The sequence below is a fragment of the Xenopus laevis genome, chromosome 9_10S (genome assembly GCF_017654675.1).
Source record: "Xenopus laevis strain J_2021 chromosome 9_10S, Xenopus_laevis_v10.1, whole genome shotgun sequence".
NCBI classification, from domain to species: domain Eukaryota; kingdom Metazoa; phylum Chordata; class Amphibia; order Anura; family Pipidae; genus Xenopus; species Xenopus laevis.
This window is the reverse complement of record NC_054388.1, coordinates 49,413,715-49,433,155: the sequence shown is the minus strand read 5'-3', so window position 1 is coordinate 49,433,155 and position 19,441 is coordinate 49,413,715. Positions and strand designations below refer to the sequence as shown.

The 19,441-nt window shown below is 42.7% G+C and overlaps 1 protein-coding gene across 5 annotated transcripts in view; it reads right to left on the bottom strand.

Annotated features, from left to right (window-relative positions):
• kalrn.S (kalirin RhoGEF kinase S homeolog) overlaps positions 1–19,441 on the bottom strand; it is a 191,975-nt gene that overhangs the window by 97,376 nt on the left and 75,158 nt on the right. For all 5 annotated transcript variants that reach the window (XM_041578184.1, XM_041578185.1, XM_041578187.1 and 2 more), the window contains exons 6-10: positions 15,990–16,112; positions 8,791–8,982; positions 7,040–7,171; positions 5,587–5,817; positions 654–776 (exon numbers count right to left, since the gene is read on the bottom strand). In XM_041578184.1, the coding sequence (XP_041434118.1) occupies positions 654–776; positions 5,587–5,817; positions 7,040–7,171; positions 8,791–8,982; positions 15,990–16,112 (801 nt within the window). The remainder of the gene's footprint in view (positions 1–653; positions 777–5,586; positions 5,818–7,039; positions 7,172–8,790; positions 8,983–15,989; positions 16,113–19,441) is intronic.

Genomic DNA, 19,441 nt, shown 5'->3' with positions numbered 1-19,441 from the left:
TTTGTAAGACTACAGCAGTTAATGACAGATATAACTCTTTCATGGGCTATGTAAGACCCCCCCGGGACCATCCTAGGGAAGAAGGAAAGGGGAAATAACCCTGGCGCATTCACTAGGCAGCAACATATTTAACCCTCTCAGTGCCAGGAAGAGATAATGGGTGCGAAATCATAATTCACAGGCTCAGTTTATGAGACAAGGAGCAAAACCCTTTATGAGACCCTTTATTACTGCAATGACTGGTGCATGTGACCCTCTGGCTTCAACTCTCAGCAACCACTGACAGCCATAGTTCAAAGGCAGCTTGTGGGTTTCAACCAGACAGACATTATACACCCACCCACCCATATATATATATATATATATATATATATATATATATATATATATATATATATATATATATATATATATATAGTGAGAGAGAGAGAGAGAGAGAGAGAAAAAGAGAGAGAAAAAGAGAGAGAAAAAAAGAGAGAGAGAGAGAGAGAGAGAGAGAGAGAGAGAGAGAGAGAGAGATGTAAACAAACCTTGCTGTTGCTATAATTCCCAGCATTCTAGTCTAGTCTATTTCAGTTCTGGATACTGAACACTTGACTTGAGAGCAACATCCATGCTCAAACCACATGTTCCCCCATCCTAACCTGCCATACCTGTGCTACTTCTTCAAAGTCATCATGTCTCTTTTGCAGGGCACGTGCCCGGTGCAGGGATTTGCCAACACCCGTGTGTTTGCTCAGAAATGCCTCTCCATGATTCTCGATCCAGTCCATCACCTGCCAAAACACAAATGGGTCACCCACATCATTTATATCAGTAAAACATATGGGCAGCATTATTTATTTGCTTGTGTGTGTTTATTCATATCAGTGGGTGCTGCTATACTTGCGCAGGGCTGTCCAACTGGCGCCCCCTGAGCCGGATTGTGTGACCCCCCACATAAAAGTCTGCCTGCTGTGATTCCTTACCTTATGTAAACATTAAACGTTATCAGTGCTGCATTTTTTAAACCTTAAGGGTAAGGTCACACCTGGAGTTGCCTAAATCTCCTTTAGATTTAGATTTAGTTGCCTAATCGCCTCTTCTTTTGGGCGACTAATCTCCCTGAACTGCTTCCCCCTGTTAGATTGAAAAAATGCCTGCGGCATGGCACTCGCATCGCTTTGTTTTCCGAGGTTGCCTCACGAGGAAACTTCGGGCAACTTCGGAAAAAGAAGCAGGCGGAAGACTGGGGAAGCAGTTCGGGGAGATTAGTCGCCCCAAAGAAGAGGTGATTAGTCGTCGGGCGACTAAATCTTCCCGAATCTCACAGTGTGACATTACCCTAAATTTAGACTGTATCTCGTGCATTGTTCACACCTATAATCCCCCCTGCATTGTTCATACCTGTAACTCCTCTATTGTTCACACCCCTAAAACTCTGTACTGTTCATACCTCAGACCCAGACTGAAACTGCCCACATTGTTCACCTGTTCACACTTCATACAAACTGCTAGAGGGGCACCAGCACTGTGTCACTGTATGTAGCACAGTATGAACTGTCCAATTTAGAGTCCTGTTCCTCTGTTTTCCTGTCTCCTGCTCTATTCTGCCTTCCCTATGCTCATTGTGTGTGCCATACTTTGCCTGCCCTATGCTCCCTGTGTGTGCCATATTCTGCCAGCCCTATGCTTCCTGTGTGTGCCATACTCTGCCTTCCCTATGCCCCTCTATGTGCCATACTCTGCCTGCCCTGTGCTCCCTGTGTGTGCCATACTCTGCCTGCCCTATGCCCCTCTATGTGCAATACTCTGCCTGCCCTGTGCTCCCTGTGTGTGCCATACTCTGCCTGCCCTATGCTCCCTGTGTGTGCCATATTCTGCCAGCCCTATGCTCCTTGTGTGTGCCATACTCTGCCTTCCCTATGCCCCTCTATGTGCCATACTCTGCCTGCCCTGTGCTCCCTGTGTGTGCCATACTCTGCCTGCCCTATGCCCCTCTATGTGCAATACTCTGCCTGCCCTGTGCTCCCTGTGTGTGCCATACTCTGCCTGCCCTATGCTCCCTGTGTGTCCCATACTCTGCCTGCCCTACGCTCCCTGTGTGTGCCATATTCTGCCTGCCATATGCTCCCTGTGTGTGCCATACTATGCCTGTCCTATGCCCCTCTATGTGCCATACTCTGCCTGCCCTGTGCTCTCTGTGCATGTCATACTCTGTCTGGCCTGTGCTCCCTGTATGTGTCATACTCTGCCTGCCCTGTGCTCCCTATGTGTGCCCCAGTGTCGGACTGGCCCACCGGGATACCAGGAAAACTCCAGGTGGGCCCAGGTGTCAGTGGGACCTCTTGCTTCAAACCATTTAGCCTATTTCATGGTCATTCCCTATTTCATAGTGGGGAAAAATGCTTAATAATGGAAGAATATAGTAAGTAGATATAAAAGACTAGGAGAATAAAGAGGTTGAGTGAGGAGAGGCGGAATAAGAGTTTGGAAAGTAGGCCCACAGTCTAAGTTTTTCTGGTGGACCCCTGTCATCCCAGTCCAACACTGGTGTGCCCTACTCTGCCTTCCCTATGCTCCCTGTGTGTGCCATACTCTGTCTGCCCTGTGCTCCCTTTGTGTACCCTACTCTGCCTTCCCTATGCTCTGGGTGTGTGTGCCATAATCTGCCTGCCCTATGCTACCATGTGTGCCATACTCTGCTTGCCCTATGCTCCCTGTGTGCGCCATTCTCTGCCTGCCCTACTCTGTAACCTGTGGGACGTGAGCCTGGTAGGGTTTGTTCAAGGGGATTGTTAGCATTTAGAAATTGTTGTTAGAGGCCCCTAAGGTGTTTAATTATGTGCTGGGGGTGGGGTGCTGTGTTATCCACAGGGGAGGAGGCAGCATATGGATTTAAGGGTAAGTTTATGGTATATTGACTTACATTTTCACATATGAGTGATGAGTGATATCTCTGCTGTGATCACCAACCATTTGTTTTATTTGGTGTGTTACCACCATTAATGTGGACATGGTCTTAAAAGTTCTTGAAATAACATGGGTGTTTTTTAAATGTTTATGGTTTAAAAGGGGGTCAACACTGGCTTCCATTATCGGCCCTCCACCACATAGAAAAATTCCAGGCCCTCGCTACCACAGAAGTTGGACATCACTACTCTACAGGTATTTTATGAAGCAGCACCCTCCAGTGGGAAAACCCTTGCTTGTCTTTACAGGGTAATAACATATTTCCCAGAGCTGTGCGGCACCTAACACTCCATGCTAATGAGGAAACGCATACATTCCTTATATGGATCAACATCCCAGGAGTGGCGGTTAAACCAATAAACAAAGCACTTAAATATAAAATAACAATGGAACAAAGTCTCCTTATTCTGGGCATACTGGATATGATAAGCTCCTGTCTCCCTTGGGTGCAATACTGAGAGGCAGGTAATTAGCAAACAGATGGCCGGCAGAGCACAACAGATATTGCCTTGTGTCATACATCTGGGGCCCTGTCTCATATGTGTCGGTTGAAACATACCCAATAACTCCTAAACCAGGAGAAGGGGGTGTTACTATGAGATGCTGTGTATAATAACTTAGGCAATATGGTATCAGGAGAAGGGACTGTAAATCTGGGATAGCGTGCATGATAAAGTGAGGGAGATGTTGAAAGCTGCAGTTCAGAGACAAGGGAAGAGCTACAGGATAAATAAAAACTGCCCCCACACTATTTTGCCCTGCCCCCCACTAGCCTTATCAGGCTCCTCCCTTATCTGTGCTGCACACTCACCCCAGGCCTGATATGATATCTGATACCGTCCCAAATGGGCAGTAATTTGCACCGGACCTTCCTGCAATCGATGCAGCAGAAAGCCAAAGAAGTGCATTACTGGTTCCCTCAGGTGCTATGGGGAGTGGAATAAAACAAGGGAAAGCAATTATCTGGGTGGGAGGGAGACACCTCGGCTGTTGACAGAAGATACAAAGAGCTCTGGCCCCGCTGCCTCCTGGGGTCTGTGACAAACAAAAGAGTCAGCTCTCTGGGGGGGTCTTGTTTGACTGTGATATCAGTGTGTGTGTGTGTTGGGGGGGGGGTATTATGGTGAACAAAGATAATGGAACATCTCAGGCTCAGGTCACCGATAACAGAGCCAATAAGAGCAGCTTCTATTCTTATCAGCCCTGGCAGATCTGCTTAACAGCAGCTGTCGGGCACTAGGGCCATAGGGGGGCTGGTTCCCCATTTCGTAAGCTCAAACAGAGCAAGAGGGCAGACAGGAGGACAGTGCCACATTAAGGTTCTAGTGGGCATAGGACAGATATCATGGTCCCCTTTAATACTACATACACATATCAACGCATCTTTGACTTTTGGAGAAGGGTTTGAAGGAGAAGGGTCCAGACAGGAGGTGGTTAATAAAGGGTACAGTCACAGCTGAGTGAACAAATAGAGAATGTCAAGGTATTTAAAGTTGCCATGGTAACTGTAAAACAATTCTTATGCAGCATATGCTGCAGTTGCAGAATGTCATCACTAGAGGGGTGCAGGTAACAGCTCTGAGCTTTGTCTCTGATTCCCTGTGTTTATTATTAAGTGCCTGGCCCCTTTAAACTTCTCCCATACAGTGAACCCACAACCCACATGCCTATAAATCAGTTCATTCAGATGTTGTATTTGTAACCCGCTACTGTATGAAACTAATTCAGTCCGTGGATTAAATATATAAGGAAGAACTGAACCCTCATGTGTAACAATGAAACCTCTGGACATTGCCATTTTGGATCTTGCAGTGACAAGAGATGCTGTACTTTTAGAGTTAAAGGGGCAGGTCGTATTTCAATCCCTTATTCAAATAAATGCATGGTTGCTAGGGGAATTTGGACCCTAATAACCAGATTGCTGAAACTGCAAACTGAAGTGCTGCTGAATAAAAAGCTAAATAACTCCAAAACCACAAATGAAAAAATTAAATAAAAATTAAAACCAACTGAAATTTGTCTCAGAATATTACATCATACTAAATGTTAACTCAAAAGCAGAGAACCCCTTTATGAACTCCCATGTCCTCTGCTTCCTTCCTTCAGATCTGGGTCACAAGAAAATAGGAAACGGGAAGGCAGGTAAGGTCTACAAAGGTCACACTCACAGGAAAAGGCAGAAGCAGCATCACAGTGAATGGCATACTCATGGCTGACCAGCCAAATAAAATATCTGTAAAGGGATTCAGTCTTTGGTTTCAGCCCTTTGTAAGATTCCATTGCTGTCTGGCTGGTTTGTGGCTACCAACTTTCTAACTCCCATAACCACGAGTATATTTACCATACTGGCCAACAAGCCCCAGGCCTGAGCCAAAAATACCGGCACTCCCATGTAAAAATTTCAATTATTTATTGTGTTGTACAATAAATACAACACAATAAATAAATGAAATTTTTACATGGGAGTGCCGGTTTCTTGAATACAAAGTTATATATATATATATATTTTAACCGTGCACCCCAGCTATATAGGCCGCAACAGTGTTTGCCTTGGAGTGCGGATACTCACTGGACTGTGATATATATATATATATATATATATATATATATATATATACACTTATTATAACTCACCTGCTGAACATCCTGTTGGAAAACGCAGAGCTGTAGCCGCTGGTGCAGTCTGACTTTCCGGTGCTGCCAGATGCTCTCGAGGCGACGCTGGTGGTGTAACACTTCATGTACCACATCCAGGACCTGATGCACTGCCTTGGTATAATTGGCGGAGGCTGTGAGTGACTCTGAGTTTCCTGGACCCACCGGCTGCTGGAGAACATCTAAAAGGGCCTTTCCATCCTGGCTGACCTAAAAGAACAGAACCAACAAGGGAAGCATCAATTCATCTGACGATAGATCACTTCATTCTTTAAATTTCATCTTAACTGTCCCATTCTATTTTCTGCACTGCTGGTTGGTACTATTCAATGAATGTAGCAGTAGGCAGTAGATTAACAGACCTGTGAAGACGCATGAAAGGAAATGACTGAAGGAGTGTTGAATTTGGCTACACATGTTTTTAATGGCTTTAGCACATGGGCAGATACGGAGAGATTTAGTCGTCTGGCGACGAATCGCCTCTTTTTTGGGGTGACAATCTCCCCGAACTGCCGTCTCCCTGCCTTCCTCCTAAAATTAAAAATCGCCTGCGGCAATGCACTTGCAGCGCTTCGATTTCCGGAAGTTTTTTTTCTACTTTACCATTAATGTGCTTAAATAGATTCTGTTGCACTGCTAACAAAGTAACATAGTACTGCATATTATAAGTTACCGAGGAGTTTCATGACCATATAAAACACGAGGCCGAAGGCCGAGTGTTTTTATACAGGTCATGGAACTCCGAGGTAACTTATAATATCCTCATATTTTACAATTGGGGGTACTTTATTTATTATAATACACAAATTTTAGTGAGTCATGTGAAATTACATCACTACTCACCGTTTATAACTGATGACATCACTACTCACCGTTTATAAGGATATAATTTACAGGATATTCATGGCTTTTGTGTATTATATATATATAATGTTCAAAGTGGACCAGCACGCCGAAGTTTTCAATCAAAAGAGTTTTATTTCAACATCACTCATGTGTCCAACGTTTCGGCCCACATTAGTGCCTTTATCAAGGCCCTAATGTGGGCCGAAACGTTGGACACATGAGTGATGTTGAAATAAAACTCTTTTGATTGAAAACTTCGGCGTGCTGGTCCACTTTGAACATTGTATAAGCTGATTGACCAAGCACCCACATTTGACCAACAAGGAAGGAGTGCAGGTACTTTGTGAATGTTTATATATATATATATATATATATATATATATATATATATATATATATATATACTTCCAAATGAGTATCCGCACTCCAAGGCGAATGGCTTCAACAAAGGGAGGGGTGCATGGTAATTTTGTATACACCAATTATTCTATGCCGACCATGACCTATTATATATTATATTATATATTATATATATAATTTTTCCATATACAGATAAAAGCTGATTAGGCCCCCAGTGTGCTCTCACCTCAGTGTAGGCCTGAGTCACTTCCTCATACAGAGTCTGATGATGATGGATTGCCATTTCCAGTTGCTGCATCTCAGAGGGAAGACCTCCATCATTACACATCTTGCACCATGTGTCTACCCCCGACAGGAACTGCAAGAAAAGGCACAATGCCATTGGTCATTATCAGTAAGCCAATCATGTTCTGGTTCTAGTTGGCCCTAGTTGGCGCTGTGTTGAGAATAGCCTTGTTATTAGATATATATATATATATATATATATATATATACTGTAGAAAAAGATAGCGCTAATTCTCTGCCTTGACACAATGTAACAAGCTCAGTGTCTGCAGGAGACTCCAGCCTTCCACATCATTATTTCTAGTGCTGCAGTTCCCTGGCCGGGCTTCAAAGCCTCAGTCTCCCCCAGCTAGGGGGACGGCCTCCCTCATCTGCGCCTCTGCCAGATCCGTGTCTGATGCTTGTACTTGGGAACCGCATCTGGGAAAAAATATAGTGATTCCAACTAGAAGAATCACTTACATATCAGCCAAAATATTCTATTCCGCTTTATATCCATACGGTCAAACAGTTCATAAATAAGTTTCATGTAGGTTTGTATTGTACAGTCAATCATAGGCCTAAAGGAGAACTTGACTTTGTATCTTTAACACCGAGACATTCAGGTGGTACAAAGCTGTAAGCCTAGCAGCACTGTCTGTCTGATAAGGTCTGAGTTCTGGCAAATGCAAGAGGGGCTGCCATAGTCAGTCACTATTTAGTGCATACCTCCCAACATTTTGGAAGTAAAAAGAGGGACAAAATTTTTTTTCGCACGTAGAACAGCAAAATGTTTTGACCACGCCTTTGTTTGGCCACACCCCCTAATTACCATGTTCATTTTACAAAATTAGGCAGGTTATGAAAGTTTGAAAATATTTCTTCTTATCTAAACTGTTTTTTTGTGTCTCAAAATTGTTACAAAGTATCTTATTTGCACCTGTTAGCTGTTCAGTGCTCTCTGCTAAAAGCCAATTAAGTGAGAAACTTTGTTTCTTTTTCTGGCTGTTCAGTGCAGAGAAAAAAGGGACTTTCCAGTACAAATGAGGGACTGCAGGTTGAGCTGTCAAAAGAGGGACTGTCCCTCCGAAAAAAAGGACAGTTGTGAGTAGGGCCGGAACTAGGGGTAGGCAGAGTAGGCACGTGCCTAGGGCGCAAAAGCTAGGGGGCGCCAGGCACATGCCTTCTCTGACACCTACCCCATATCCGGTCGCCTCTCTCCAAAAGTTTCTTCTATTTTGCCCCATAGTTGTATCTCCACGCAAGCGCACGAACATCAATTTGCGCTTGCGCGCGAACGTAAAGAGGCGCTTGCGCGTGAGAGCATCGGTTTGCGCATGCGCGAACTCCCACTTTCATGCGCATGCGCACCGCACAGAAGCAGCAGTTTATGCATGCGCGTAGCTAGCAGGCGCCGGACTGCCTGTTTGCCTAGGGTGCCTGGCCGGCATGGCCTGGCCCTGGTTGTGAGGTATGTTTAGTGGGCTGTTGGGGGACTGGTTGGGCCTCTGTGTACTTGAAATACCACAACCTATTTTGACTCCCAGTCCAGACCTGTTTATGTCCATTGGTTCTATTGATTTAACAGGGAAAATATCCATGCCTTTCCTGGGCCTACAATCAACTAAATGTCTTCATGGTGTTGTGCTCAGGGTGGTACCAAGCTGTGTGTTCCAGGGCGGCCTAGTCAAGGGAGGGAGAGGAAAGTCTCACCTGTTCAGATTTCTGGTGAAACACAGCGGACATGGCAAGGATGGTGCTCCTCTCATCCAGCGCAGCAGCAAAGCTTTTCCACTCCTGGTCCAGTTGCCCTGAGATCTGCTTAATCTGCTGCGAGGCATAGTGACCCGCCTCACTCAGCCGTGATGCCACCGACATGATGCGGTTTATGTTCACATACGCATTCTGTATTGAAAAGGGGGGGTTAGAATTTGGAGCAAACTTGATCATCCTACAATGGCAATTACTAGTGCCCATGCCAGAAGGTGTGCCATTATGAATATGGCTCTTAATATACAGACAGTGTCATTTACATGGATATATCAAAAGACAAGTTTTACCATAATTTAGCTCGGATTGAGGTAAACAACTTTGCAGTTGGTCTTCTTCACTGATTTGGTTCTAATTTGCCTTTCGAAGTGAAACTTACAGTAACACCAAAAAATTATAAATATAATGTACTGTTGGCCTGCACTGGTAAAACGTTGCCGAAAAATTAGTGAATTTCCAGCGAGTTTTGACGCCGGCAATTCTCGGACATCAAAATTGACGCCGGCGACAATTTCGATGCTGGTGACAATTCTGACGCTGGCGAAAAATTGATGCGTGCCTATTTAATCCAATTGCATTAGTCAAAGGGTGTGCAGTAAATTGTCAGCGAAATTCCACAGTCGCTGCGAAACGTGGAAATTCGGTGCAAATTAGCGCCAGGCAATTAAATTCGCCCATCACTATTCAGAAACTCTATTATAGTTCATATAAACAAGCTGCTGTGTAGCCATGGGACAGCCATTCAAGCACAGGATGCACAGTAGATAACAGAGTTGAGAAGAATCCCATTGTATAAAGAGCTTATCTGTTCTCTGCTGTGCATCCTGTGCCTTTTCTCCTTTTCCAGCTTTGAATGGCTGCCCCCATGGCTACACAGCAGCTTGTTTAAATAAACTATAGTAGAGTTTTTAAATCAAACACACCAGTTTTACCAGTGCAGAGCAACAGTACATTATATTTTAATTATTTTAAAACATTTTAATTTTTTGGTGTTACTGTTACTTTAAAATGCCACTGGGTTGCTACAATCAGTTATCCTGGCAACCAGAAAGCCAATATATTGTGAGGTTAATCTATTAGAGATCTGCTTATCTTCTTTCACTCCCACTCCCATTCAACCTTATTTCAGAAAAAACCCTATTTAGTTATAGGAGAGGTAGAACGATATCAGATGGCATAATGAGAACATATTACAAGGGGAAACCAACTAAAAGAGTAACATACAATAAGGTGGGTACCTATCCATGCCATAACTGTGGACATTGTAACAGCGTCATCAAAGGGTATATATATAAACACCCAAGCCCATATGTAAACACTTTGCAACCTGTGAATCTGAGGGTGTTATATACTTGTTAAAGTGTCCATGTGGACTTGGGTATGTAGGTCAGACATTCAGGACTGTCAAGATACGATTAAATGAACATAAGAGTGTAATAAGGAACTATAAGCCCAAGGTGAGTGTAGCAAGTACTGGAAATAAAGAAAAAATAAAGGAGAAATATAAACGGAAACTTTATTGGAGAAACATTTCTTTAAAACAAAACACAATATCTCACAACTGAGGTGGCAGATATTGGAAGTAGAGATGTCGCGAACTGTTCGCCGGCGAACTTGTTCGCGCGAACATCGGGTGTTCGCGCTCGCCGGAAGTTCGCGAACGTCGCGCGACGTTCGCCATTTTGGGTTCGCCATTGTTGGCGCTTTTTTTTGCCCTCTCACCCCAGACCAGCAGGTACATGGCAGCCAATCAGGAAGCTCTCCCCTGGACCACTCCCCTTCCCTATAAAAACCGAAGCCCTGCAGCGTTTTTTCACTCTGCCTGTGTGTGCTGAAGAGATAGTGTAGGGAGAGAGCTGCTGCCTGTTAGTGATTTCAGGGACAGTTGAAAGTTTGCTGGCTAGTAATCGTTTTGATACTGCTCTGTTATTGGAGGGACAGAAGTCTGCAGGGGTTTGAGGGACATTTTAGCTTAGGTAGCTTTGCTGGCTAGTAATCTACCTTCTACTGCAGTGCTCTGTATGTAGCTGCAGTGGGCAGCTGTCCTGCTTCTGATCTCATCTGCTGACTGCTGCAATAACAGTAGTTCTTGTAAGGACTGCTTTTATTTATTTTTTTGTTGTTTTACTACTACTACTACTACTACTACTATAAGAGCCCAGTGCTATTAGTCTAGCAGTGTTGGGGAGTGGGACTGGTGTGCTAATCTGCTGCTCCTAGTAGTTCAGCAGCACCAACTTTAATTTTTTTTTTTTAATATTCATTTTTTTTTTATTTTACTTTTTTTATTTTACTACCGCTGTAGTAGTGTATAAGTTGACCTTTTAGGCATTATTTGCCCTGTAGGCATTATTTGCACACTGTTTTCTTCAACCCGCCATCGAGCTGTGTGACCTTGTTCCCATTCTGTCTAAATATCCATAATATTACCGTCTCCAGAAAAAACACCGGAGTCACTTTTTTCAAGCAGCATTCATATATTTTACGTAATCCGTATCCACCGCTGTAGTAGTGTATACGTTGACCTTGTAGGCATTGTTTGCCCAGTTTTTTTGGCCACAGCCACTGAAGCACAGAGGCCAGAAAAAATATGCCATATAAATGCTGAAAATAGTCATTTTTTGCCATACGTTGACTCAACGTATATGGCAAAAAATGACTATTTTCAGCATTTATGTGGCATATTTTTTCTGGCAACTGTGCTTCAGTGGCTGCAACCAAAAAAACTGGGCAAACAATGTCTACAAGGTCAACGTATGGCGAAAAATTACTATTTTCAGCATTTATATGGCATATTTTTTCTGGCAACTGTGCTTCAGTGGCTGCGTCCAAAAAACTGGGCAAACAATGTCTACAAGGTCAACGTATGGCGAAAAATGACTATTTTCAGCATTTATATGGCATATTTTTTCTGGCAACTGTGCTTCAGTGGCTGCGTCCAAAAAAACTGGGCAAACAATGCCTACAAGGTCAACGTATGGCAGTTGTTTAAAGAGAACAGTAGATTACTAGCCAGCAAAGCTACCTAAGCTAAAATGTCCCTCAAATCCCTGCAGACTTCTGTCCCTCCAATACAGAGCAGTATCAAGCAGATTACTAGCCAGCAAACTTACTATCATCTGTCCCTGAAATCACTAACAGCTCTCCCCCTACACTATCTCTTCCAAGCACACACAGGCAGATTTTTCAGATACATTTTTGCCCTTGATCCCCCTCTGGCATGCCACTGTCCAGGTCGTTGCACCCTTTAAACAACTTTAAAATCATTTTTCTGGCCAGAAATGTCTTTTCTAGATGTTAAAGTTCGCCTTCCCATTGAAGTCTATGGGGTTCGCGAACCGTTCGCGAACCGCTCGCATTTTTGCGCAAGTTCGCGAATATGTTCGCGAACTTTTTTTCCGACGTTCGCTACATCCCTAATTGGAAGTGGTGCAGAAGGATGTGGGTAAAGATGTAAAGAAGTCTTTGTTAAGAAGTGAGGTCTTTTGGATTTGGCAATTTAAAACGCTTTCTCCCAAGGGCCTCAATGAAAATTTTAGTCAAATGTGTTTTTTTTATAATGGCATGATTTCAAATAGATTATGATCCCTGTTCTTTTTCTATTTTCCCGTTTTTTACAGATGAGAATTACCGGTACCCAGGGGATAACTATATAATCGGGTGGTAGTTAAAAATTCACCGGTAGTGAGTAAGGTTTTTATGCACTTTAATACATTTTAATATCTATATAAATATTTATAAGGGTAATGAACTTTAACTTATTACACAATTTATTATGGAACAATGTCAACATTATTTTGTGAATGTAAACGTTGTAATATGATGGACTCCGTATTTATAATGGACTTATATGCAAAGGACTTATCGTAATATCTATGAATTTAAGGAAATGACATATCTAAGGGGTTGAAAATTTGAGGTGTATGGTACAGCACTGAATTGTGGGAAAAAGGTGGGGCTTTGCACTTATAGGTGTGTGTAACACTTGAGAATTCATCCTGATGAAGGGAGGTTGATCATTGTGGTGAACCATTAATAAAAAGAGGGGCAGCGTCCCTGACTGCAGATATATAGAGTGTGTGCGGACCCGTGAATTTACTGCTGTTACTGAGGGACCTTGCCGGGGATTGAGGACCAGCACCACCATTGCAGGAAAGTGAAGTGGCGGGTGAGCAGTAGATATAACACATTATTTCAGGGTAAGGTCACACTGGGCGATTTAGGGAGAGCCTCATTCCTCTCCCCATCAATTGCCCATTAGGGGCCAGCAGGCAGTTTTCTTTAATAAAGGAGATTAATCAAGCAAAGAATGGAATTCAATGATACTAAAAAATTTTCCCCTAATTATATTCCAGTATATCAGTGAATATTTCAATTAAGATCAGGATGGCGGTTCATCATGTGCCCCCCCCCCAATGTGGAGGGTGGCTCAGCAGTGAGGGATGGGAGCTGCCAGACAGACTCTGATAATGTTTCCTGATAAAGTGGGGCACCCAGCTGGAAAATTCATTTCAGAGGAGGAAAAAGGATCGAGCACTAATGAAGCCAAGAAAACCTGCAAAGATCACTTACCCATTAGCTGAAAAGCAGAGCAGAAATACTGGGTTCTGTAATATGAAACTAGATGTGCCAAAATGAAAATGGGGTATACGGTACCTGACAGAATGCATGTGGTTACATGGCACCTCAAGTGGTTTTACACACAATTAAACTGGGTACCAGGGATTCTCAATGAACTGGCTGCTTTACTGTAACACAGTAAGTCAAACAAACTCTCATTTATCCTGCAGCTCCTCCATCAAACCACTACATGGTTGTAATGTATACAATGAATGCAAATCACATGGGGGAGCGTATGCAGCAGTAACAAGGACCCCCTAACATATGTAAATGAGATTGGGGCTGTTTGACTGTCACTGACTGACACAGGGCAGAGACTAATTTAATGGATTTATTGGCCCTAATCCCCATTTTCTAACCTGTAGGTCAGTGATTCCCAACCAGTGGCTCGTGAGCAACAGGTTGCTCTCCGACCCCTTGGATGTTGCTCCCAATGGCCTCAAAGCAGGTGCTTATTTTTTAATTCTTGCCTTAAAGGCAAGGTTTAGTTGCATAAAAAACAACTGTACTGCCAAACAGATGTGAATATCCAATCACTGCCACAGACGTAACAATTATGATCTTTCGTTTCAATACACACGTGTAGAGCAGAATCGTCAGATATACAGGTAGAAACAATAGAATTCTATCTGTATCTGACAATTCAGCACTAAAAATGGCCAATGTTTGGGTGCCTTCAAAGGCACCCCATCAAAATTTTCCATCCAGCCCGATTGACGAGCCGACCGATATCCAAGTCTTTTGCCAATATTGGTCGGCTCTTTTCCCACCACACACGCACAAAATATCTTACAAAAATTTGTTTCGTACAATATTATCTGTGCGTCTATGGCCACCTTTAGTTGGCACCGCAGGGACTTTTTAAATGCTTATGTTGCTCTCCAACATTATTTTACACTTGAATGTGGCTCATGGGTAAAAAGGTTGGGGACCCCTGCTATAGATGAAACCAGTGAAAGTCAGATTTAAGGGTAAGGAGGAGAGAGAATTTAAACTTGGACCCTTTAAGGAGACCATATGGGGAAACAGATAAAGGAACACAGCATTTAGATATTATTTCCAGCTGTAGAGTTGTAGGTTGGACATGTCCCCACATAAAACGTTATGTTGAACTACAACATTAATACTAAAGAGCTAAATTAACAGTTCTATAAAGGCTTAAGAACAACTCTGTCTCCCTAAAATTGTAATTTAGATGGTTGCTAGGGTCAGAAACCCTGGCACCCAGAACCAACTGATCATGAATGTATTGTTACTTTATATACAAATTGCAAATCACTGATATAGTAGCCCCCAATAAATCCTCTCTGAATAAAGCTGAGTCTGACCCCATGTGGCCCAAAAAACAATTCCTAAAAAGCTTCCAGGACAAAAATTACAGCTGCTGGGCCACGTGCACTGTAAGTTGTGCTGAATGTTCCTGAGTTTGATGTCTCTCCCAGCATCTGTCTAATAAAGTTCAGGATCTATTGCAGAGAAGGAAGGACAGATCTGTTGGCTCTGGGTACAAATATCCTATCATGTTGGGATTTCTCAGTCCCAAACGTCTAGTAAATAATTGTAAAAATCTGAAAAGGCAGATGTTCCTTATTCCTCCCTCAGCCTGCCAGAAATGCTTCATTCCTTCTACTGCCATCAGGGACAGGACTTACTTTATTAAAATACTGGAACTATATCTGGGAAATCTAAATTTAAACGGGGGGGGGATCACTATTTCACTTAACCTTTATCATTAAGTTAGTAGAATCAGAACTATAGACCCATTGGAGGAAGAAGCTTGCACTATGCATAACAGATATGACTACACAACTTCTATTCCTCCAATCTTAAAGGGATCCTGTCATCGGAAAACATGTTTTTTTCAAAACACATCAGTTAATAGTGCTACTCCTGCAGAATTCTGCACTGAATCCATTTCTCAAAAGAGCAAACAAATTTTTTTATATTCAATTTTGAAATCTGACATGGGGCTAGACATTTTGTCAATGTCCCAGCTGCCCCAAGTCATGTGACTTGTGTCTGCACTTTAGGAGAGAAATGCTTTCTGCTGTTTTTCCTTCTCAATGTAACTGAATGTGTCTCAGTGAGACATGGGTTTTTACTATTGAGTGTTGATTTACCAGGCAGCTGTTATCTTGTGTTAGGGAGCTGCTATCTGGTTACCTTCCCATTGTTCTTTTGTTTGGCTGCTGGGGGGGGGGAAGGGAGGGGGTGATATCACTCCAACTTGCAGTACAACAGTAAAGAGTGATTGAAGTTTATCAGAGCACAAGTCACATGTCCAGGGGCAGCTGGGAAATTGACAAAATGTCTAGCCCCATGTCAGATTTCAAAATTGAATATAAAAAAATCTGTTTGCTCTTTTGAGAAATGGATTTCAGTGCAGAATTCTGCTGGAGCAGCACTATTAACTGATTCATTTTTAAAAATTTATTTTTTCCCATGACAGTATCCCTTTAACTTTGTATCACTCGGAAACACACTCAATGTGATACACAGATACAAGGTATGATGGTTCTCACCATAGAATTCATTGCGAAGTGGTTGTGCTGGGTTTGAAGATCGATGGCGTGTTGGTAGCTCATCCCAATCTCCGTGTGGCCCTGTAGGAACACCTCCTTGTTGTGTGTGATCCAGTCAAACATCTGCATGGGGTGAAAGGGGATGCTATTATTTCACACGAGAAGATACAGTAACACAATATTTATGTCAATATCTACCTCTAAAGGGCAAAAGGTGCTCCCTAGTTTAAAATCACTATATAGAGTTCAGAGTGTGGCACAACTTGTTGCACGCCACTCTAGGATCACAATAAGCTGTGCCACAAGGAATTTTACATCCGCTTTTCACATTTAATAGGGTTGGCACCTTCAATCTGTGTAGTTCATTGTGTGTAGTAGTGCCAGAGGTGGTTACTGCGAGGAGTTTGGAACTGTAGAGAAGACCAATTTTTCTAAAGCAAACAGAACGGCCAAAAACAATAAATCTCAGGAAATATAGAAGTGGCACCACAGAGAAGATACTGTGTATAGCTGCAACACATATATACAAGAGGCCCTGTAAATGGGACCCTCATAGTGAAGACTGGCACGGACTCACATTCTGTTTTAGAGAGTCAGAGCAATTTGGCAGATCCCCCAGTCTTGACCACAAGTGCAAAATACAGCAAGCGTGGCAGCTCAGTGGTTGTGGGAATGAAAGGAAGAGTCTGTGTTTAATGCCCTATGTGGTGTTTTATAGCAAACATAGTTTTCTTTCAATGATTTTTACTGCTAAATGGCTAATTTAACAGCTCCTAGGTCTCCTATAAAGATGCGCAGATCTGTCTCCACCACTCTCATGTCATGAAACAAACATTGGCGATGCTGTGACTGTAAATAAAAGCATCTTATCTGTTCCTCTTTCCCAAACAAATCATGAATAATATGCAGAAGGGAAGTTCCCTCTATCTGCACTCCGATCTGCTTCCTATCCCCCCCTCCATAGTTACCCCTGCCACTCAAATGCTCTACCCATCCCATACACATGGCTGTGTGCCAGGGAAAATACTTATTACATCTTCTGCTACACGACCTGGGAGCCAGATTTATAAGAATATCAAACTAAAAGGGCACAGAAAGACCAGGGCATAATAAGGTACAATTTGGACCCCATAGAGCACACCACCGTTTTATCTTTTATTTTATTGTTGGGGAAGGGACTGCGGCACAAGCACTTTATACCTATTAGATTGTTAGTTCTATGGGGCAGAGACATTCTTTTTCCTGTATCTTTTAACATGACAATTGTTGAGACTTTATTGCCATGTTTGTCCAACTGTACTGTTACTGTATATATTTACAGTGCTGTGTATACGGTATCTGCAATATAAAGATAGATGCAAACATACCAGGCCTGTCCAACCTGTATCACCCAGTCCCTGTGTTATAACATTTCCCACCATACTAAGGCTGCCCTGCTAATGAGAGGCTGCAGTTGTGCGCAAGTGCTTAGTGTCTCATAAACAACCTTTATTTTTAGTAGAAATGACTATGAAGCAGCTGTATTAATTTTCCCATCAAAGGCCGGAGAGCCCACAAGTCTTGAAGCTAAATAAACATCAAAATTTATATCCAATTTGTCACCAGAATCACCAAGAGAAATAGAGAGACACTGGTCTTTTTATTGGAGCCTGAAATGTGCAGATCAGGAAAACAAAACTGGGTTGGGATAAGGGGATTTAGGTTAATTTTCAGAGGTTGTGATGTTACTGATTGCACTCAGCAGGGGGATATCCTGGCACATCTGCATATTTCTTCTCTCAGGTCATGGATTATGATTGAGATTCTAGCTCTCTATACAAGAAGCATCTGGAATACACATGGTTTCTATTGTTTACACCACTGCAGCCTGTAAAGGTTTTGGAAAGGTTAGAAACGTTTAATGTGTTGAAATAAGAGGAAAGGGAGCATTAGACAGAGCAGGGAGGCCGAGGCCCTCATTTGAGGGAAGTTTGTGTGTGTGTGTGGGGGGGGGGGAGATTATTCAGAGATCCCCAAAGTACTGCCCTCCAGCTGCTGTATGACTACAACTCCGAATCTTTACACAAAAATTACAGTGCCCTACTTTGCCTTATAGAGCTTGTCCAATAATTATGGTGCCCTACTTTGCTCCATAGTTCTATCCCTGTTAATATGGCACCAAATGTTGCTCCATAGGGCTTAATAAATTCAAAGAAAGAAAGAAATACCCATAGGGCTTACCAGCTAATAAAGGGGCCCTACGTTGCCCCATAGAGCTTATACACTAATTATGATACCATAGCTTGCCCAACATTTTTTACATACTAATCATAGTGCCTGCTTGATCTGCAGAGCTTGTCCAATAATGATGGTGCCTTCTTGGCCCAAATAGTGTTTGCACTCTAATTACAGTGTTCTTCTTTGCCCTAGAAAGCTTGCCCAATAACCATGGTGCCCTTAATCACAATCTCGAAATCTGTCCCCCACCCATTCTCTTTATTTACAAGGTAGAACTTGCCTTGTACCAGCCTCTACATAAACTGAACTGTTTTGCCTTGTAATGTTTTCATTCTACTTAGGTAAAAACTGAACTCATATTTTTGGGATTCAGTCAAACCCTAAATCGAATAGAACTTGCCCAATAATTACGGTGCCTTACTTTGTCCTTTTGTGTACACGTTAATTACAGTGCCCTACTATGCCCAGTGAAGCTTACAGTACATGCTAATTAAGCTTTGCCCCACAGAGCTTAAAATCCTATTTGGGCACCATATTCAGGCTTATAGAACTTCCAGTCCATTTGTGGTGCCCTTCTTTACCCACAATGCTCATACCATTGAAACACTGGAATCCCACTCACTAAAGAAGCATATAAAGAAGCTTTATACTCCAATTCTGATCCAATAAAATATTACTTAGATGATCTGGCAGAACAAGACAAGGGGCTCCTGTTTCTCAGAAATGCAGCATCACAAATCATTGCCTGGAACAGCCAAGCAATCATTCTACCAGCCTTTTTATTAATGCTGCTGATTCTGCCACAAGAGGGCACCATTCCATTAGATAAGATTTAGCTGGTAATTCTGATGAGGAATGGGGCTGGCTCATATAAATATGCGCAAATATGCAGCTAAATAAGAACCCGCGCCAATATAATATAATGAGCATGCAAAGACACAGCATGAGGAATTTAAAGCATAGTTTTGTGTTTAAAAACGAAAATCTTAGCCAGTGAGTCACCCCGTATCCATGTGATGATCAGCCCTGATGTATCACATGTGACCAGAGTTTGGCTTTTTAGATTTCCTTTTGTAATAGCCATTTCCCAGAATAAAGCTGTAATTAATTGCAGAGTTTAGAGAGAGACCTTGAAGTATCCTGGCCTTGTCTCAAGCTGAAACCCCTTATCTTAACCAGAGTTATTGGCTAGGGCCTGGGAGAATTAAGCAAGTTCTGCGACTCATTGTGTGCTC